This window comes from Plutella xylostella, chromosome 21 (assembly GCF_932276165.1).
Source record: "Plutella xylostella chromosome 21, ilPluXylo3.1, whole genome shotgun sequence".
NCBI classification, from domain to species: Eukaryota; Metazoa; Arthropoda; class Insecta; order Lepidoptera; family Plutellidae; genus Plutella; species Plutella xylostella.
In genome coordinates this window covers 7842797-7865583 of record NC_064001.1, presented here as the reverse complement: position 1 = coordinate 7865583, position 22787 = coordinate 7842797, and the positions used below count along the sequence as shown (strand labels likewise).

At 35.4% G+C, this 22787-nt stretch overlaps 2 protein-coding genes across 8 annotated transcripts; both read left to right on the top strand.

Moving 5' to 3' along the window:
* The first annotated feature begins 1266 nt into the window (after positions 1 to 1266).
* LOC125488446 lies at positions 1267 to 9183 on the top strand. 4 transcript variants are annotated; one of them, XR_007267504.1, is made up of 11 exons: positions 1267 to 1382; positions 1542 to 1870; positions 2932 to 3085; positions 3261 to 3571; positions 3859 to 3972; positions 4832 to 5000; positions 5676 to 5754; positions 6674 to 6845; positions 7213 to 7353; positions 7724 to 8690; positions 8914 to 9183. XR_007267504.1 is itself a non-coding variant. In XM_048628463.1 (10 exons), the coding sequence occupies exons 1-10, from the start codon at positions 1376 to 1378 to the stop codon at positions 8597 to 8599; spliced, it is 2340 nt and encodes a 779-aa protein (XP_048484420.1). In that variant the 5' UTR covers positions 1267 to 1375; the 3' UTR covers positions 8600 to 9183. The 4 variants fall into 4 exon arrangements, 2 of the variants coding, with proteins under 2 accessions (XP_048484420.1, XP_048484419.1); XR_007267503.1 differs by having other exon boundaries at positions 7724 to 8760; XM_048628463.1 differs by having other exon boundaries at positions 6686 to 6845; positions 7724 to 9183.
* A 2066-nt stretch (positions 9184 to 11249) lies between these two features.
* Positions 11250 to 18154, top strand: LOC105393912. 4 transcript variants are annotated; one of them, XR_005254481.2, is made up of 11 exons: positions 11252 to 11465; positions 11621 to 11946; positions 12224 to 12377; positions 12553 to 12863; positions 13151 to 13264; positions 14160 to 14328; positions 15015 to 15093; positions 15942 to 16113; positions 16479 to 16619; positions 16861 to 17830; positions 18054 to 18154. XR_005254481.2 is itself a non-coding variant. In XM_011565734.3 (10 exons), exons 1-10 carry the CDS (start codon positions 11459 to 11461, stop codon positions 17737 to 17739), a joined length of 2340 nt encoding a protein of 779 aa, XP_011564036.3. In that variant the 5' UTR covers positions 11250 to 11458; the 3' UTR covers positions 17740 to 17925. The 4 variants fall into 4 exon arrangements, 2 of the variants coding, with proteins under 2 accessions (XP_011564036.3, XP_011564035.3); XR_005254480.2 differs by having other exon boundaries at positions 16861 to 17900; XM_011565734.3 differs by lacking the exon at positions 18054 to 18154 and having other exon boundaries at positions 11250 to 11465; positions 15954 to 16113; positions 16861 to 17925.
* Positions 18155 to 22787: the final 4633 nt, after the last annotated feature.

The window sequence follows — 22787 nt, the reverse complement described above, 5'->3', positions numbered from 1 at the left end:
GCTGAACTTTTAGTAGAAGGTAGCGCCATCTCTTTATATTACTCTTATTACCAAAAAAGATGTAAGATGGCGTTATGAACAAGACCATAGAACAATAACAAGACACATAGATAAGTAGTATTTGAATGTCAACATTGTCATGATCTATGGCTATTATGAAGAAATTGCGTGTCAGTGTCAGTTCAGTTGTCTTACAATGTCTCGCAAATAACATTTTTGTAATAAAAGCCTATACTCTCGGTATACTTATCGTTATTTATAAATTTCATATACCTACAAATAAAAATAAACATGGTGTGTTAAGAAAAAGCATCTTTATCCGCAAAAAGTGTTTTTATGAAATTCTTGTGACCTGACAGATTCCATATGGATCCAGGTTCCATGTGGTTCCACGGCACTGGCAAAGAGCTATCGACATCTTCATATGCTCTGAAGATTAAAATACTATGTGTACCAAAATGATAAATGTCGTCAAAGATTTGCCTCGCGAGGATAAATGATGCACTATTGGACGAAATGACTTTATCACCACAAGTGACAAAATTTGCTTCTCTTGGGAAACATAAACTAGCAAAACATGAAGTGGTTTTCATGGTGAAAGGAATAAAAAAGGAATACACACACCCACTCGCATATTATTTTACAAGTGACATGAACAAAACTGAACTGAAACATTGTTATATGCGAGGTAATAAAGAATTATATAATAATTTGTTTTTTATTTATTGTTGCATGTAGGTAGGTACATAAATAGATTGAACTTACATTTAGCTAATAAATGTAATAACTGTTGTGTGGTGTAACTACGTTAAGGCAAATATGTCTTATATCTTTATAGATTGAAGTTAATAGCCGGATCCCCACCAGAGGATCCAACGCGATCCGATCGCGCGATCCAAGAATTCTTACATACTAAACTTCTTGGATCGGGCGATCGGATCGCATTGGATCGTTTGGTGGAGATCCGGCTATTAACTTGTGATAACAATATCTATATATATACAGGGTGTCCCAACAGGGCACCCTGTATGTATGTACAATGAGGCTGAGAAATATAAAGAGATGGCGTGGCGCTGTTCAGTATGACGTATAGAGTATGACAAAAAACTCCTCGAGATGCCACTCTTTTCAGAATTGTTTATTTTTTCTCTATGATTTCAATGTTCATGTTGAAGTGAAAATAAAAATACCGGGCAACTTCTTGATTTTCGTTTTCGTGTATTTTCCTTATTTCTTTTGGTTTTAAAAAACATACGTAGGTAGTTAAGTAATTTTTAAAAATGTTGATTACCTACTTCAGTTAAAAAAAACTAAATTCGAACAGTCTCAGGGTGTTAAACCACAAGGACATTCTGACCGGAACTTGGTTAATAATATGTCTGGTAAGTTTCCTATTATTTATAATAGGTAATCAATTCTTTCAGGACAGGTACAGTATCCCCCTCCCCCTATCCTCCCCCCACCTACCGCCAAAACGCCCTTAAGGTATCACGCTGCTAAAATTTTACCCTACCAAGAGTTATCAAAAGGTTTTTTTTCAGATAGTCAATGTGACCTTCGACTGAAGCAGGAGCTTGAAACCCCTGAGATAGCACGTGAGAAAGTCAACGAAATTCCACTGGATAACCTCTGCAGAGCTATTGATACTGCAGTGCATTCTGATATTGAGTCAGATGATGGTACTGTGGTGATAAAACAAGAGGATAGATCATCTGATGATGATGATGATGATGATGATGATGATGACAGAACTCAAGATCCACAAAATGAACAGGATGTACCATTACTGAAAACTGCAACAAAAAGACCATCTAGCCTTATAAGTACTGGTATTGAAAATATTGTAACAACCGAGGACTTAAAAAAGAAAGTAAGTTTCTTACCAATTCAATTCAATCATTTATTGGTAATAACTTAAATAATATTACAAGTCATTTACATAGGTATAGGTAATTGGTAATTATGCACTAGGTATAATTAAGTTACTTATACAATATAACATAGACTAGCTAAAGTAGGTAGTTATATAATTTTATTCATAAAGTAGAAGCACTGATAGTTAGGTATTTCTTTATACATATAAATAATTTAGTTATTAGGTAGTACATCAATAGTTTTTAGGTATTACTATTAAGTAACAACATTTCAGCATTATTTGCATATTTGCATTGTGTTTTAGTATGATAGTATCTTATTTGAAAGCTTTATACACACTGTTTTTCATCCTTATGAGAGTTACTGTTGGTAGTAGGTACCAATAGTGCATGGGGTGGCGAGGTAAGGTCAAAGAACTCATTTATAGTATAGCATGCTGAATTAAGCAACATATTTTTAAGTTTTTTTGTAAAGGTGGCCTCATTTGTTTCGTTTTTAATGTTCTCAGGGATTACGTTATATATTTTTGGTCCTATTATATGGATGAGTTTCTTAGACTTAGTTAGCCTGCAGCCGGGACAGTACAGCTTATCTTCACGGCGAGGGCAGGTGTTTGGACGAACATCCTTGTTTGTTGGGAATAGGCTAAGATTACGCCTTACGTATTTAGCTATTTCTAATATGTATAGACACGGCAGCGTTAATATTTTGAGTTTTATGAATAGTTGCTTTGCTGGGGTGTCCCAAGGTACACCCGCCATTATGCGCAGTGCACGTTTCTGAGATCTGAACCTTCTGTTATGAACGTGACAAATGTCTCTTTCTGAGGGGGTATTTTGCTGTACTGTCTTTTACAGTCTCAGTAACAATAATTAAGTCTGTTTGTTTAGGTTTGTTCTAGTAAATATCATAAAGACAGCTTTATAAATAGTGTGACCCTAGGAACAATAGTAATTGGCGGAATTTGCTGTGTTAGTCACAAGGCATACAGCTACAACCAACAGATAGATTTATTGAACAATAATTAAAAATGCAGTAATCATATTTAAATTTCAGAGGAAAAGGGGTAAAAGGGGAGGTAAAAAACTCAATAAAAATAGGAAGCGCTGTGTTGCGGTCTGGCCTCAGTTAGTAAAATCTCAATTTGAACAGTCTCAGGGTGTTACACCACAAGGACATTCTGACCAGAACTTCGCGGTTAATATGTCTGGTAAGTTTCCTATTATTTATAATAGTATTATATTTATAGGATCTCTTTTAGTTTAGGTTCTTAATTAGTTTTAGACCTTAGTATTTCAATTTATTGTTTGTTTAAACAAAAATACCCCATTATTTATAATAAATTCTTTCAGGCTTACCCAAAGTTATCAAAAGGTTTTTTTCAGATAATCAATGTGACCTTCAGCTGAAGCAGGAGCTTGAAACCCCTGAGAAAGTCAACGAAATTTCACTGGATAACCTCTGCAGAGCTATAGATACTGCAGTGCAGTCTGATATTGACTCAGATGATGGTACTGTGGTGATAAAACAAGAGGATAGATCATCTGATGATGACCAGTATGATGATGATGACAGAACTCGAGATCCACAAAATGAACAGGATGTATCATTACCAAAAACTGCAACAAAAAGACCATCTAGCCTTATAAGTACTGGTATTGAAAATAATGTAGCAACCGAGGGCTTAAAAGCGAAAGTAAGTTTCTTACCTTTTGTTATTATCATGACAAGTATCTCTTTCTGAATAGGGAGTATTTTGCTGTATTGTCATTTACATTCTCAGTAACAATAATTAAGTCTGTGTTAGGTACTAACCTAGTAAATATCTCATAATTATCACCATAAAGACAGCTTTATAAAAGTGTGTCCCTAGTAACAATAGTAATTGGTGGAATTTCCTGTGTTAGTCACACAGCATACAGCCACAACCAAAAGATTTGTTGAACAATAATCAATGATACAGTAATCATATTTAAATTTCAGAGGAGAAGGATCAAAAGGGGAGGTAATAAACTCAATAAGGAGTGCTGTGTTGCGGTCTGGAATTTTCCACCAATCTGGACTGAAGCTGAAATAATTACATCTATTTCAGATGCGGTAAGTGATGTGTCAAACCGTAGTATGCATCAATGAGTTCTATGTATGGAAGGAGGACCGGACCGAATGGTCCAATAACCAATAACAACATGATATAGGTATGTCTATTCTATTCATTGTAAGGGTGTAAGTACCTGCACCTGGCTCTCTCGAATGGAACCTTTGTGCATATCCCCAAGGTCTAAACCACCTCCCTAAGCATGGACTATTTCCCACCACACTGGTCTACTGCTGGGTGGTGGGTTCACATATCTAGATGTGCTGAATCTAGATATGCAGGCTTCCTCACGATGTTTTTCCTTCACCGTAAGAGCGATGGTATAATAATAAAAAGTTTAAAGAACTCATTTTTATCAGCGCCGGGATTCTAACCCGCATCTCTGGCGTGAGAAGCGGGCGCTTACCCGACTGAGCTACCACCGCTCTATATAGGTATGACATTAGAAAGGTATTTTAATATACTACAATAGTTACTATGGGAGCTGATCTCCAATCCCTGTGAGGAAATACTTAAAGCAATGACATAGCAAGACAATCGTTCATGAAAATATTTTTTTTTAAATACCACTACGAGCTGTTCCCGCGAGCTTCACTTCGCCCTAAAAAGTTTTCACGTGGGAATTTTGCGATAAAAAGTAGCCTATGTGTTAATCTAGGGTGTAAACCAAACTAGGGTACTACTGTACTTGTTATTCTATAGTATCAACTAACTCCATACCAAATTTTATTAAAATTGGTTCAGCCGTTTTGACGTGAAGATACAAGACAAACATACATACATACATACCCACAAACTTTCGCGTTTATAATATTAGTAGTATAACTTTTTTGTTTTAACAATGTTTTTTTTTCATTTCAGTTTCCTAATACTGATCTAGTATCTTTTGAAGTTTTGGATCATGGTTCATCGAATGTAAAGGTGGCATACATGAGGTTTAACAGTAAAGAGGAATCCAAGGAGGCCTATTTGAACTTTCGCTTTGGTGCTGAAGCTGATGGGCAAGAGCTCCATGTCAGAAGAGGAAAACGTTAGTGCAAGAAATGATCACAAATATAATATACACTCACGAGCAATGAAAAAGTTCCGATTACAAATGGCACAAAATGACATCAATTTTTAAAAACATTTAATTAAGGGCTGATTTTTTAATACTTAAATATAAAAAAAAGCGAATAAAATTGCCACTGTCACTGTCTAATACAAACATACAGACGCGACGGCATCAAAATTATTCCACAGATAACTTTTATCTGGCTATTGAAAAATCAGCCCTAAGAATTAAATAATAAGAATTTGATTTATTTATTTAGTTGGTAATATTCTGAATCGCTGTTAAAATGCACTTCAATATTGTAGACAGCATCATTAAGTAAGCTAGTATTATCCGTTCAGGAGTAAGTTGCTGTGTCACTGGACTTTCTCATTGTTCATGAGTGTATTTCATGCTTTATCCAAACATCTAGTAATAGCTGTCGACTCTGAAGGTACTAATTCTAATTTTACTGGTAAGGTACTGAACATATAATCAAAATATTTTTTACAAAACTCTGAAAGTATATCATAATTATGTTTTATCTGTAAGTTCTTCAAATATTATAAAATAAAAAATAAAATGTTTAGAACAGGTAGGTATATAATTTGTGTTTATGTACTTATTTAATAATAGTAATTAATTGATAAATAATATGCACTTTTTGTTCAGCAACTTTGAGGAATAAAATCGTTAAGGGAAAATTGTTTCTGGAAACCAAATCTGAAGACACAACTACAGCTAGATTGAGGTAAGTTTTGAGAGAATAATTTTATTATTAGTAAACTAAAGTCAATTGCGTTTCATCAATACTATCGCATTCCTTGCATAAAATATCCTGTATTTTTAGGTTTGTTGTTTATCGACTGTAACCACAAAAAATAATTATGGTGTACACAGAATTTTATTATTTCCGTCATCATATCGTGTACTCTCAGATAGTGAGAGACCCGGCTACTCCAGGCCAAGGTCGCGGTTTTCATTCACCCTCCACCTGCTATGTAATTTAGTAAAACATTCCCCCTAGACAAAATTGAAGGTGAGAGCGAAATATGTCGGATGCGTTACTATAACTCGCGCTCTAACCCCTTAGTGGTACTAGTTATTATTCTGTGCCCTTAGCATGAATTTTCATCGTGAACGTGACGTGAAATTACTCGATGAATTTTGTAGGAAAATTTTAGTTCTGCTACCGACCGCCAGGGGCGGTGTTCATATTTTAATACAAAATTACTCAATGAATTGTACTTCATGCTAAGGGTCTGGTGTTGTAAACAGTCGTTTGCTTTCGTTTAGGGCGGAATTTATACTTACTGAATTACACTAGGTACTGTTCATGACTCCACTGTACTTTATCCTTCGACATATAAAGTTCCTATAAAAAACCTCCATAAAATCTGAGGGCTCTACTCCTTCTTAACCAAATACTTTTTCCAATAGCCAATTACAAGTTACCTGGGGGATAATTCTGATGTTCTCGTAAATGTTAAATATTAGACAGTGACAGCAACATTTTTATTCGTCAGATAACATTTATCTGATTGAAAAATCAGCCCTAAGGGGGTTAGATTCGAAGGGATCATTTGCTATCCACGACTTGTTGTATTTAACTACTATTAACTTCGTATATGGCTCAGGCAACAATAATCTCATTTCATTTTCATTTTCTGCTCTCATTTTAGCGAGGACGAAAGTGACGAGAATACTTCGGATGACGACGATGATAGAAGAAGTAAAGACATTTGGGATGAAGATCCGTCAGGAACGTATGGCTTGAGCCAGGAATATTTAAATGCAATAAAAGTGAAGCCGCCTCTCACCCAATGGGTTCATATAAGTAATGTAAGTCATTAGTATATATTACATTAAATTGCTAGTTCTGTATATATTACATTACTTACAGTTGTTTTATTTAGGTAGTTAGATACGTACCTACTTGTTTACAACTCGCAAGTCCGTTTATTCGAGTGCCTATTTACCAGCTAACTAACTCATTCAAAAACGACGATACGGCTCGCGACCTATCACGTGAGTACAGCGAAATGTAGAGATTACAGTCGTGAGCATATTATGTAGGTATTTACCAGCTCTGCTGCCAAGTAAAACTGTTCTATTATTCAATTTGACGACCGCTTTAGAAGCGCTGACGGACATAGGTACTATACACGGTTGATAAATAATGTTATGAAACAAAACTTATAATTTTCAGTTTTCGTGCACCGCACCTCGGCTTAAACATATTTTATCGCTGGCTGGCAGAGTGCTGATCTGCGACATTAAAAAGAGTAATATAACAACAAAATTTCAAGTTGCTAAAGCCAAGTTCAGTCATCCCATCGAAGCTGCTCAGGTTCGTATTTTTTGTATCTCCTCTCTCTCTCTCCTCAGCCTTTTAAACCTCAGTTTTTTATTATTATTATTAAATTCTTTATTGCACAAAGTAAATTGGTAGGCGAGGACCAGACGCAGAGGCGAAACTTAATGCTAGCAGCATTTTCTACCAGTTAACCTTTGGTGATGTTGAAAAAGTTTTATGATCAGATTATATCCCTGGAAGAAACTAGGCTGGCTGAGCTGAAATTAAGGGGATATGTACAAAGTTTCCACTCGAGAGAGCTACGTACTTTACTACTTACTTACTTTCGCCCCCTCTCAGAATAAAATAGTATTTGGAAGTTTGTAGAATGATAAAGTTGATGCCAAACAAATCTCTGTTTCAGGCAGTGTCTATGTTCAATGGCACACATTTAGACGGTAGAGCTCTTAGTGTAGTCATTGATCGTAGCTCATCTTCCATTAAAGAACTCCTACCAGCTGGTATAACCAAACTTGGTCCTGGATTTGGAATAAATGGGGAACCAGAGGCTGACATTGTAAGAAAGTGCCAAAGATATTTTCAGGGCAAAAAAGTTGACATAAATCCACAATTATTTTCAGCCAATCAAGACCTTAGATGTGACAACCCAACACGAACTATGGTTCAGGATGATAATAATATGAGGACGGTCAATGCTTATATTAAGGACTTGATAGATAAAGACATTAAAATAGACAGCATAATTAATGCTCTAAAGAGCATCGAAACACCGAATGTAGTTGGTGGAAATTCAAACATAAACGAAGTCACTAATGTCGGTCACGGTAGTGCTTCCCCACAAACGCAAGATTGTAATAATACTACACCCAACACTCCGCAAGTACAAATAGATAACTCTACACTACAAAGCAAATCACATCAAACTACGATCTTAAGTGCTAATAATGTGTCTATTAAATTTACTCCTAGAATGGGGAATAATAGAGCAGTCACTAATGATAATATCCCGGCGCCTTTACAAGGAAATGTGGTTAGTCCAAATATAATAAGACATGACACAAACAGAATGCAGACCCCAGAGTGGTCAGAAACAGGTGAAAACGTTATAAGACCGGAACATGAGGTAGTATCTCGACATAATATAGAGCATCCTATTAAACAAGAGATAATAGATATTAAACAAGAAATAATAGACCCAGAAACAAACATGGATGGCCCTGAAAATGGAGGTACGCCTCCTGTATTAAATATGACGGGATCCAGTTGTATTGATAAATAATTTGAAGAAAAGATTAGTACAGAAAGTGATAGGATCACAGAACATTATGATGGATACTGGCCAAAATATAGATGATGGCAGATATGTATAGGTACAATATATTATTATTATGATTTATGTTGGGATGTGGCAAATTCGCATCTACTTTTCACTGTTGAACTGTGAGTAAAACTTTGTAGTTTGATATTAATAAGTAAATACATCCCATTAAAGTAATTTTCAAAATAATGATATAAGCTATCAACGCACGATTTTCTACCTAGTTGCTCCTATGTACCTAGGTGCTAAATATAAGTAACTGTGTTTTTTTCCAGATCCACATGAGGCTAGAAAATCTGCAATGAAATTAAATATGTACCTAACTATGTACGAACGATCGTTTTGCCCACAAATGCTCATTTATGAAACAATCACACTGTAGGTAAAAAAATACATTATACGCTTAGCCTAATCTATATACTTATTACAGGTATGTGATTGAATTTACAATAAGTAAATGTAAGTAGGTACTTGTTAAGTATTATTTATTATTATAAATAGTTAAATATATATGCTGAAATAAAAACTATTTTGGAGGCGGATAACAATATTGTATTATTAAACCCTACATAAAGTTTTGATGGTATAGAACTCCGATTGCTGATTCGTGATGCGCATTTAAATTAAGCTGCTGCAGACCGGCCCAATGAACACCCAACGATGGATATTTATCATACATAATACAGGGCAGATTGCAGCAACGAAGGTCAACGAGACCCGTTCGTGGGCGTTCGCTTGGCTGGTCTATACGCAGCTTTATAATTTGTTTAGTACTATATACCGCTTTTTCAATACCTGTAAGTACATTTTTTGGTAGCAGCATAATATTTTTACTTAATTTTAGGGTTTCGAACGTCAAAAGAAAAAAAGCAACCGTTATAGGATCTCTTTGTTGTCGGTCTGTCACCGCCCTTTTTCTCAGAAACGGGTAAAGATATCAAGCTGATATTTCGCATAGATGGGGAGAAACCCAAAAAAAAATATTATGGTACTCCCTGTCCCACACAAGTAAATTGGGGCTTATATTTTTTCCAGTTATTTTGATGTGTATCCTTTTTTTTCTTTGATGTTTTGTATAAGTATGTGTTTGTTTTCTTTAAATCTGTATTTTTTTGTTGTTGCTGTCTATGTGTCGAATAAATGTATCTTTATCTTCAAATCACGCCATCTATCGTTTGTTTTTTTGTGGCTACTGTCTATAGAAGAAATTCCGTCATTGACAATTTTACGTTACGAATTTATTTTTATTTTTACATTTTCGTGGAGAACCAACAGCATTTTGTTAATAAATAATTATTACTTATGAACACATAACAACTTGATGCCATTAACAGAATGAACTTAGTAAACCCAGTAAACCTAACACATCATCCAGAGGAAAAATAAAATCTCTTTCTCTCTCTCTGAAAAACATACTTAATAGCCCAAACTCGATGCTTTTAGCTATTAACATCTTTGAAATAAAATTGAGCCACCACCGTGTTACTGCCCTCATCAGATCCTCACGAGACCATACCTCAACCAGCACCAAGAGACTGTATTTTTGATCCCTAACCTAATGTTCGTGCGTATTGTCATCACTTAGATCCATTCGCTATATTCCTGCTCCTCATCAGACCTTTACGAGACTGTAATGTCACGAGAATATTGCACACTATCTAATTTAATTTAATGTATTGAATATACTGGAAGAATTATGCTTCCTCAATTTCAAATCAAATTATGTTGGTGTCATAAAAGTTGAAAAAGTGCAATGACAACCAATGTGCAGTGATTTTGTATCTGTACACGATAAGATCGCGAGCTGTCAGTGCTGCCTAAACCGACGTGACCCTTCTTTGGAGGCCAGCGGCCAACTGAGTCAAACGTCACTTGTGTTTATGATTTTATAACACAGAAAACCGCCATAGATATTTGTATGAAGATTTGAGGGAAAAAAATTGCTCAAGTTTGGGATTAATTTACACAAAATAAGTGTGTGTTTATTAAAAAACAAGGTATTTAGCGCCTAGTCCAAGCCTTTAACTTTATAATATGATAAAAATCATATGAAAATTCTTGATGATTACGACACAGTTGTTACAATACGGGAGTGTCATTTACTGGTTTTTCGTCATATTCTGAATTTAATTTACAGTTATCCATAAGCTTTTACTTAAATTCGAATGATTCAGCACCTAGCTAGACTCTTCGACTACCGGTGTAATTTTTTTCAAGGCTGTAGAGCATCATTTACTAAATAATTCTATGACAATGCCAACCCTCGATTGCCTATTGCCGACCCTTAATTTATATTATAACCTTGAATAAATGATATAACATGGATACAATAAAATACTTCCATGATGCTGGCACCACACACATAGTGTATTATTTATTATTAGGCTTAAGTTAATTATATATCAATCCTATATACCTATTACATATTATTATATTATATCCCTATATAAAGGTCTATGCTATATAACGACTCTACATGGATTTTAAAGACTTCTCTACTTTTAAATTTATTTCTATACATGCTAAGCCAGAATACGACACTGGCACAAACTGTTGACAAAACCGACAGATTACCATAAAACAAAGTTGAAGTCAAGTCATGTTCATGTTTTCAATGTTCATGTTGAAGTTGAAAATAAAAATACCGGGCAACTTCTTGATTTTCGTGTATTTTCCTTATTTCTTTTGGTTTTAAAAAACATACGTAGGTAAGTAATTGTTAAAAATGTTGATTACCTACTTCAGTTAAAAAAAACTAAATTCGAACAGTCTCAGGGTGTTAAACCACAAGGACATTCTGACCGGAACTTGGTTAATAATATGTCTGGTAAGTTTCCTATTATTTATAATAGGTTTTCAATTCTTTCAGGACAGGTACAGTAAACCCCCCTATCCTCCCCCCACCTACCGCCAAAACGCCCTTAAGGTATCACGCTGCTAAAATTTTACCCTACCAAGAGTTATCAAAAGGTTTTTTTTCAGATAGTCAATGTGACCTTCGGCTGAAGCAGGAGCTTGAAACCCCTGAGATAGCACGTGAGAAAGTCAACGAAATTCCACTGGATAACCTCTGCAGAGCTATTGATACTGCAGTGCATTCTGATATTGAGTCAGATGATGGTACTGTGGTGATAAAACAAGAGGATAGATCATCTGATGATGATGATGATGATGATGATGATGACAGAACTCAAGATCCACAAAATGAACAGGATGTACCATTACTGAAAACTGCAACAAAAAGACCATCTAGCCTTATAAGTACTGGTATTGAAAATATTGTAACAACCGAGGACTTAAAAAAGAAAGTAAGTTTCTTACCTTCTGTTATGAACGTGACAAATGTCTCTTTCTGAGGGGGTATTTTGCTGTACTGTCATTTACAGTCTCAGTAACAATAATTAAGTCTGTTTGTTTAGGTTTGTTCTAGTAAATATCATAAAGACAGCTTTATTAATAGTGTGACCCTAGGAACAATAGTAATTGGCGGAATTTGCTGTGTTAGTCACAAGGCATACAGCTACAACCAACAGATAGATTTATTGAACAATAATTAAAAATGCAGTAATCATATTTAAATTTCAGAGGAAAAGGGGTAAAAGGGGAGGTAAAAAACTCAATAAAAATAGGAAGCGCTGTGTTGCGGTCTGGCCTCAGTTAGTAAAATCTCAATTTGAACAGTCTCAGGGTGTTACACCACAAGGACATTCTGACCAGAACTTCGCGGTTAATATGTCTGGTAAGTTTCCTATTATTTATAATAGTATTATATTTATAGGATCTCTTTTAGTTTAGGTTCTTAATTAGTTTTAGACCTTAGTATTTCAATTTATTGTTTGTTTAAACAAAAATACCCCATTATTTATAATAAATTCTTTCAGGCTTACCCAAAGTTATCAAAAGGTTTTTTTCAGATAATCAATGTGACCTTCAGCTGAAGCAGGAGCTTGAAACCCCTGAGAAAGTCAACGAAATTTCACTGGATAACCTCTGCAGAGCTATAGATACTGCAGTGCAGTCTGATATTGACTCAGATGATGGTACTGTGGTGATAAAACAAGAGGATAGATCATCTGGTGATGACCAGTATGATGATGATGACAGAACTCGAGATCCACAAAATGAACAGGATGTATCATTACCAAAAACTGCAACAAAAAGACCATCTAGCCTTATAAGTACTGGTATTGAAAATAATGTAGCAACCGAGGGCTTAAAAGCGAAAGTAAGTTTCTTACCTTTTGTTATTATCATGACAAGTATCTCTTTCTGAATAGGGAGTATTTTGCTGTATTGTCATTTACATTCTCAGTAACAATAATTAAGTCTGTGTTAGGTACTAACCTAGTAAATATCTCATAATTATCACCATAAAGACAGCTTTATAAAAGTGTGTCCCTAGTAACAATAGTAATTGGTGGAATTTCCTGTGTTAGTCACACAGCATACAGCCACAACCAAAAGATTTGTTGAACAATAATCAATGATACAGTAATCATATTTAAATTTCAGAGGAGAAGGATCAAAAGGGGAGGTAATAAACTCAATAAGGAGTGCTGTGTTGCGGTCTGGAATTTTCCACCAATCTGGACTGAAGCTGAAATAATTACATCTATTTCAGATGCGGTAAGTGATGTGTCAAACCGTAGTATGCATCAATGAGTTCTATGTATGGAAGGAGGACCGGACCGAATGGTCCAATAACCAATAACAACATGATATAGGTATGTCTATTCTATTCATTGTAAGGGTGTAAGTACCTGCACCTGGCTCTCTCGAATGGAACCTTTGTGCATATCCCCAAGGTCTAAACCACCTCCCTAAGCATGGACTATTTCCCACCACGCTGGTCTACTGCCCGTTGGTGGGTTCACATATCTAGATGTGCTGAATCTAGATATGCAGGCTTCCTCACGATGTTTTTCCTCCACCGTAAGAGCGATGGTATAATAATAAAAAGTTTAAAGAACTCATTTTTATCAGCGCCGGGATTCTAACCTGCATCTCTGGCGTGAGAAGCGGGCGCTTACCCGACTGAGCTACCACCGCTCTATATAGGTATGACCATAGAATAACTAAGTACTTAGTTATTCTATGGTATGACATTAGAAAGGTATTTTAATATACTACAATAGTTACTATGGGAGCTGATCTCCAATCCCTGTGAGGAAATACTTAAAGCAATGACATAGCAAGACTATCGTTCAAGATTTTTTTTTTTAAATATCACTACGAGCTGTTCCTGCGAGCTTCGCTTCGCCCTAAAAAGTTTTCACGTGGGAATTCTGCGATAAAAAGTAGCCTATGTGTTAATCTAGGGTGTAAACCAAACTAGGGTACTACTGTACTTGTTATTCTATAGTATCAACTAACTCCATACCAAATTTTATTAAAATTGGTTCAGCCGTTTTGACGTGAAGATACAAGACAAACATACATACATACATACCCACAAACTTTCGCGTTTATAATATTAGTAGTATAACTTTTTTGTTTTAACAATGTTTTTTTTTCATTTCAGTTTCCTAATACTGATCTAGTATCTTTTGAAGTTTTGGATCATGGTTCATCGAATGTAAAGGTGGCATACATGAGGTTTAACAGTAAAGAGGAATCCAAGGAGGCCTATTTGAACTTTCGCTTTGGTGCTGAAGCTGATGGGCAAGAGCTCCATGTCAGAAGAGGAAAACGTTAGTGCAAGAAATGATCACAAATATAATATACACTCACGAGCAATGAAAAAGTTCCGATTACAAATGGCACAAAATGACATCAATTTTTAAAAACATTTAATTAAGGGCTGATTTTTTAATACTTAAATATAAAAAAAAGCGAATAAAATTGCCACTGTCACTGTCTAATACAAACATACAGACGCGACGGCATCAAAATTATTCCACAGATAACTTTTATCTGGCTATTGAAAAATCAGCCCTAAGAATAAAATAATAAGAATTTGATTTATTTATTTAGTTGGTAATATTCTGAAGCGCTGTTAAATGCACTTCAATAGTATTGTAGATGGCATCATTTAAGTAAGCTAGTATTATCCGTTCAGGAGTAAGTTGCTGTGTCACTGGACTTTGTCATTGTTCATGAGTGTATTTCATGCTTTATCCAAACATCTAGTAATTGCTCTCGACTCTGAAGGTACTAATTCTAATTTTACTTGGGTACTTACTGAAAATAAAATCAAAATATTTTTTCCAAAACTCTGAAAGTACCTATATCATAATTTTGTTATGTTGTAAGTTCTTCAAATATTACAAAATAAAGTAATATGTTTAGATCAGGTAGGAATATAATTACCTACGTACTTATTTAATTTATTTAATAATAGGAATAAAGAGATAAATAATATGCACTTTTTGTTCAGCAACTTTGAGGAATAAAATCGTTAAGGGAAAATTGTTTCTGGAAACCAAATCTGAAGACACAACTACAGCTAGATTGAGGTAAGTTTTGAGAGAATATTATTAGTAAACTATTAAAGTCAATTGCGTTTCTTCCATACCATCGCATTCCTTGCATAAAATATCCTGTATTTTTAGGTTTGTTGTTTATCGACTGTAACCACTATTAAAATTATAGTGTACAGTGTACACAGAATTTTATTATTTCCGTCATCATACCGTTTACTCTGATCGTGAGAGACCCAGGTACTCCAGGCCAAGTCCGTAGGTCGCGGTTTTCATTCACCCTCTACCTGCTATGTAATTTAGTATAACATTCCCCCTAGACAAAATTCAAGGAGAGCGAAAGATGTCAGATGCGTTACTATTTATTTATCGTATGGCTTTCTTCACTGGTTACATAATTTTTTTTATAAAATTATAATTTATTCAAATCACTAAAAACTACAATTATTAACTATAACTTTCCCTAAGTAAGTAGTTCAATAGTTTATCATAGCGCTCTGGTGTTGTAAACAGTCGTTTGTTTTCATCTAGGGCGGAATGTATACTAAATTACACTACTGCTCATGACTCCACTGTATTTTATCGTTCAACATAATTATAAAGTTCCTATAAAAAACCTCCATAAAATCTGAGGGCTCTACTCCTGCTTAACATAATACTTTTACCTGGGGAATAATTCTGATGTTCTCGAGTCTGAATATTTAATATTAGACAGTGACAGCAACATTTTTATTCGTCAGATAAAATTTATCTGACTATTGAAAAATCAGCCCTAAGGCGGTTAGATTCGAAGGGATCATTTGCTATCCACGACTTGTTGTATTTAACAACTAACTTCGTATATGGCTCAGGCAACAATAATCTTATTTCATTTTCATTTTCAGCTCTCATTTTAGCGAGGACGAAAGTGACGAGAATACCTCGGATGACGACGATCATAGAAGAAGTAAAGACATTTGGGATGAAGATCCTTCAGGAACGTATGGCTTGAGCCAGGAATATTTAAATGCAATAAAAGTGAAGCCACCTCTCACCCAATGGGTTCATATAAGTAATGTAAGTCATTAGTATATATTACATTAAATTGCTAGTTCTGTGTATTACATTACTTGCAGTTGTTTTATTTAGGTAGTTAGATACGTACCTACTTGTTTACAACTCGCAAGTCCGTTTATTCGAGTGCCTATTTACCAGCTAACTAACTCATTCAAAAACGGCGATACGGCTCGCGACCTATCACGTGAGTACAGCGAAATGTAGAGATTACAGTCGTGAGCATATTATGTAGGTATTTACCAGCTCTGCTGCCAAGTAAAACTGTTCTATTATTCAATTTGACGACCGCTTTAGAAGCGCTGACGGACATAGGTACTGTACATGGTTGATAAATAATGTTATAAAACAAAACTTATAATTTTCAGTTTTCGTGCACCGCACCTCGGCTAAAACATATTTTATCGTTGGCTGGCAGAGTGCTGATCTGCGACATTAAAAAGAGTAATATAACAACAAAATTTCCAGTTGCTAAAGCCAAGTTCAGTCATCCCATCGAAGCTGCTCAGGTTCGTATTTTTTGTGTCTCCTCTCTCTCTCTTCTCAGCCTTTTAAACCTCAGTTTTTTATGATCAGAGTACCTATAGCCCTGGAAGAAACTATCTAGGCTGGCTGAGCTGAAATCAAGGGGATATGTACAAAGGTTCCACTCGAGAGAGCTACGTACAGGAATTTCGCCCCCTCAGAATAAAATAGTATTTGGAAGTTTTTAGAGTGATAAAGTTAATGACAAAAAATTATCTGTTTCAGGCAGTGTCTATGTTCAATGGCACACATTTAGACGGTAGAGCTCTTAGTGTAGTCATTGATCGTAGCTCATCTTCCATTAAAGAACTCCTACCAGCTGGTATAACCAAACTTGGTCCTGGATTTGGAATAAATGGGGAACCAGAGGCTGACATTGTAAGAAAGTGCCAAAGATATTTTCAGGGCAAAAAAGTTGACATAAATCCACAATTATTTTCAGCCAATCAAGACCTTAGATGTGACAACCCAACACGAACTATGGTTCAGGGTGATAATAATATGAGGACGGTCAATGCGTATATTAAGGAGTTGATAGATAAAGACATTAAAATAGACAGCATAATTAATGCTCTAAAGAGCATCGAAACACCGAATGTAGTTGGTGGAAATTCAAACATAAACGAAGTCACTAATGTCGGTCACGGTAGTGCTTCCCCACAAACGCAAGATTGTAATAATACTACACCCAACACTCCGCAGCTACAAATAGATAACTCTACACTACAAAGCAAATCACATCAAACTACGATCTTAAGTGCTAATAATGTGTCTATTAAATTTACTCCTAGAATGGGGAATAATATTAGAGCAGTCACTAATCATACTATCCCGGCGCCTTTACAAGGAAATGTGGTTAGTCCAAATATAATAAGACATGACACAAACAGAATGCAGACCCCAGAGTGGTCAGAAACAGGTGAAAACGTTATAAGACCGGAACATGTGGTGGTATCTCGACATAATATAGAGCATCCTATTGAACAAGAGATTATAGATATTAAACAAGAAATAATAGACCCAGAAACCAACATGGATGGCCCTGAAAATGGAGGTACGCCTCCTGTATTAAATATGACGGGATCCAGTTGTATTGATAAATAATTTGAAGAAAAGATTAGTACAGAAAGTGATAGGATCACAGAACATTATGATGGATACTGGGCAAAATATAGATGATGGCAGATATGTATAGGTACAATATATTATTATTATGATTTATGTTGGGGTATGGCAAATTTGCATCTACTTTTCACTGTTGAACTGTGAGTAAAACTTTGTAGTTTGATATTAATAAGTAAATACATCCCATTAAAGTAATTTTCAAAATAATGATATAAGCTATCAACGCACGATTTTCTACCTAGTTGCTCCTATGTACCTAGGTGCTAAATATAAGTAACTGTGTGTTTTTCCAGATCCACATGAGGCTAGAAAATCTGCAATGAAATTAAATATGTACCTATAATACCTACAATTTTTAACTATGTACGAACGATCGTTTCGCCCACAAATGCTCCAAATCAAATCAAATCAAATCAAATCAAACTCTTTATTCGTGTACACAGGTAAATGGAGATCTTATACAATTGGTAGTAGGTACATTCCATGTACTGCTTATTAAGCATACGAACATTTAGTGATATAGCACACTAGTTAATACACATGCAAACCAATAGTAACAGGCAAATGTACAAAAGAAAGCTCATTTATGAAACAATCACACTGTAGGTAAAAAAATACATTATACGCTTAGCTTAATCTATATACTTATTACAGGTATGTGATTGAATTTACAATAAGTAAATGTAAGTAGGTACTTGTTAAGTATTATTTATTATTATAAATAGTTAAATATATATCCTGAAATAAAAACTATTTTGGAGGCGGATAACAATATTGTATTACTAAACCCTACATAAAGTTTTGATGGTATAGAACTCCGATTGCTGATTCGAGATGCGCATTTAAATTAAGCTGCTACAGACCGGCCCAATGAACACCCAACGATGGATATTTATCATACATAATACAGGGCAGATTGCAGCAACAACGAAGGTCAACGAGACCCGTTCGTGGGCGTTCGCTTGGCTGGTCTATACGCAGCTTTAGGTCGGTCAGCATTCGGTTTAACTGAAACCATTGGCTGAAGTATACCTCTGTGAAGTATAGGTACTGTCCTTGTACTGCCGTACTGCCCATGTACTGCCAAAAGAACACTTGTTTATCTTAGTCGGTGACCGAATACGGCCTGTAACCGAATACGGTCCGGGCTAATGCGCTAAGAATGCCATGATGCGTGTTGTGAGGTAAAAATAATACCTTAATAATAAAATTACCGTCGGAAATGGTTAATGTTAAGAACTATAACAAAACGCTTCGACTCGTCCTTTATATATTCAACTCTTTCCTGCCAGGCTGTACCGGTGATTTTTTAATAATCTGGGGAGAGGACGGATTTCTGTCAGTTCAGACGTCAGATTGACAGTGACAGTGGCTGCAGTGTTGCGATTGCCGTAATATACGGCATTCCAGGTGTTGTTTTTTTTTAATTTTACGGCATACGGCCGGCTTTTTATTACCGTATCAAGTAATACGGCAATTCAGCTTTGCGACAAATCACAATGGATAATTATGAAAAAATACAATTTTTAAGCACGTGAAAACATAAATATACCGAGCTATAGTGATATTCGTTTTTATTCGCTTTCGTCAACTCTTATACCCCATTTACACTCTCGCCTCGGCCCTCGCCTCCTCGCTCGCCTCGTCACTCATGCGGAGGCGCGAATGTAAACACCCACTCGCGTGTGACGCCACCTCCAAGGGTTGGTAAAGGGTTAAAAACAGGCTATGAATTTCCATTTTGAGTACCTATTAACCGATTGTAGTTAATGAAATTTAGAAAGTACATAGGTATATTTTTAACATTAAAAAAAATATGATGGTGACCTTGAGCTGATCTGATGATGGAAACGGAAGGTAGTCAAGGGAACTCCTCAACGGTAGGTACGAGGGCGGGTCAATAAGTCCGTGACTTTTATAATTTCCCGCCACTTAACTGAAAGAACAACACTGCTCCTGTCAACAAGCATCTGTCAGTAGACATCTGTCAAAATTTGCACAAGTTACGTCACTTGGTTTGTGTTTTACACCCGTTCTTAGCAACAACCGCGTGATTTAAAAACATAATGGAAAAAACTGAATTTCGTGTGCTCACTAAGCATGATTTTTTTACGGAAAAAAACCATCACTGAAACCAAGGCTAAGCTTGATAAAGATTATGGGAACTCTGCACCATCAATATCTATGGTTAAAAGTGGTTTACTGAATTCCGTTGTGGCCGTACAAGTACGGAAGATGCCGGACGTCCATGGCACCCAGTTGAGGTCTCTACACCTGAAATGATTGAAAAAATTCACGACATGGTGTTGGCCGATCGGAGATTGAAAGTGAAAGGGATAGTGGAAGCCACAGGGATATCACGTGGCTCACTGGTTTCAATTTTGAATGATCACTTGGGTATGAAAAAGCTTTCCGCAAGATGGCTGCCGCGTTTGCTCACAAACGCAATCGAATGACAACTTCGCAGAGGAGTGTTTGGCGTTGTTAAACCGAAATTCGGACGAGTTTTTGCGCCGTTTTGTATCCGTGGATGAAACGTGGATCCACCACAACACACCAGAGACCAAAAATCAGTTTAAACTGTGGGTTTCTCGGGGTGAATCGGCGCCAAAGAAGGCCAAGGTGGGTATTTTGATGACCTCGAGAAACCTCATTTTTTGGAAGGGATAAAAAAATGCAGAAACTTTGCACAAAGTGTATAGAGCTCAAAGGAGACTACGTTGAAAAATAAATAAAAAAAATATTCAAAAACCAGTATTTTGTTCAAAAAGTCACGGACTTATTGACCCGCCCTCCTATATAGCAACTACTTCGTGTTTACTACTGACTAGTAGGACTTATAGGTATCATTTTCTTCTTAATTTTGATTGTCAATTATTGCAAATAAACTAAGTATAAATAAGTAATAAAATAAAATAATGATAAAAAAACGACTTCAAAAAACCACTAAAACGTAAGAAATAATTTAAGGTTAAGACATGGTTTAGACCTATTCTATGTGACAGTACTAATATATCTAAGCAGGTAAGTGAGGAATTATAAAAATTTATAACAACGGATGAAAATGTTATGTTTTTATTTTTTGGTGTTGTAATATATTTTGAGTAAATGAAATAACACCGCTATAATCTATAGTTATTAAAATCTATTGTGTAATTACGGTATTTTTAGTACTTATTTAATAAAATGTAAAAATGTGACGGTAAGTATGAATAAATTTCTGTTTTGTTACCATTCTTGGGGCCTAAATAATTAATTAAACTTTAGGTATTCTTTCAATTTAAAGTATTTAAAGGAAAGCCACAGTCTTCTTAAATGACATTATCAAGGGAAAAAACGTCTATATTCTTTAGAAATCAGTTAAAAATCCAATAATGTGTCAGTTTTGTTACCACAGTCAACAAATCAAGAATAATTTTTAATGCCTGAGGCGTAATTTAAACAACAACACATTTATAACTTTTACATACGTTGGGGAATAACTAATATTAAATATTTAGAACCCAAAATATTATAAAAGTAAAGAGTTTTAGACAAAATTGTACAAAATCTTCGAACAGAATACAGGGACAGCTACTAAACGGACGGTAACAAAATTGTTGGGCTTGGTTTACATGGCGCCAGCACAAAATTTGAACATGATAAATTTAGAACATGGGCCCAATTTTACATGAAATTCACTTTAAACATCTTAATAATAGAGTTAAACTCTAAATTGGGTTATATCGCTCGAAAAACCACATTTATAACAAAAAAAAAAACAATAAATATACAGTCATAGCAATCCAACTTCCGTTATTAAAGTCGCCATGTAAACCTGTCGATTTTGTTACTTTTTCGTTCCATCTATATGTTACCGTACCCTCAGTAACAAAACCGAAGTAACAAAACACGCCCACCTAACCTTTGAAAAAATATATGAGCCGTTCAGTTACTAGCAGTGATAAACCAAATACCACAATTTGTTTAGCATTAACCATGCATTTTTATATTAATTTATCGTAAAAAATGTGTCAATAAATAATTGATTACGGTAGTAACAAACCTGACGACAAATTTGGTCACAGTTCGACCGGTAATAAAGACAGTCTCACTGAGCTACCCACGGAGGCCTTTTTAATTTTTTTAAGCCGGCAATGTCTAAGATCTTAGTATTGCCATATTTTAAAAACTAAAAATAAGCATTTGGCAAATTTTCTATAGGAAAAAATGCGGTAACAAAATCGACATTTCCGGAAGTATCAAAATCAGGGCCGAAATTGTTTTCGATTTAAAAATATAAAACGGCTATTATTCGCACTTTTAATGATGTCAAAATATAATTTTTTAGTAGATCTTCCGTAAAAACCACTCCAAAAGTTCGGCTACTTAAGAAATTTTTGAATAAATTGAGCTTCAAGTTTCATTTTATGCCGGGGACAGGGCAAAATGGTGGGTGGTGACTTATAAAAATATTTTTGAAAAATTCAGTTTAAGCAGGATTTAAATATATTTTAGTTTAAAATAAAGTCAATAAGTTATATTTCCAGTTAAAAGGCATTTTTTACCAATATAAGGAAAGAAATGCCTGCAAATAAATAAAGAAATTGAGGGACATGCCAAAATGGCCGTTGTTATAAATTTTTATAATTCCTCAAGTACTGCTTTTATTTCTTACGTTTATTATTATTATTATTTTATTGAAATATTTACTTATATGAAATTAAATGTTTCGTCTTGCGACCAATCCATTATACAACTGAGGAAAAAACACTACGTTATAATTATACGACGACGAACACAACCTGCGCGGCACGATGTAGAAGCCAGAATGAAGCGGACGCGAGAGTGTAAACACCCGCTCGCGTGCGACGCGAGCTCCTTTGACTCGTGCCCCAAAAACCGCTCCGGACGCGAGCGCCGCGAGTGGCGAGGCGAGCGAGGAGGCGAGCCACGAGCGTCTTTTCACACTCGCGCCTCGCCCCTCGCCTTGTCGCTCGCCTCGCCACTCGTGCGAGAGTGTAAATGGGGTATTAAATAGGTAGAAT

Bases quoted from the DNA above. Each gene is read 5' to 3' on its own strand.
- LOC105393912 (XM_011565733.3), top strand. The intron at 12,864-13,150 runs GTAAGTTTCTTA...TTTAAATTTCAG, and splicing joins CCGAGGGCTTAAAAGCGAAA to AGGAGAAGGATCAAAAGGGG. The intron at 13,265-14,159 runs GTAAGTGATGTG...TTTTCATTTCAG, and splicing joins TTACATCTATTTCAGATGCG to TTTCCTAATACTGATCTAGT.
- LOC125488446 (XM_048628462.1), top strand. The intron at 1,871-2,931 runs GTAAGTTTCTTA...TTTAAATTTCAG, and splicing joins CCGAGGACTTAAAAAAGAAA to AGGAAAAGGGGTAAAAGGGG. The intron at 3,086-3,260 runs GTAAGTTTCCTA...GGTTTTTTTCAG, and splicing joins CTTCGCGGTTAATATGTCTG to ATAATCAATGTGACCTTCAG.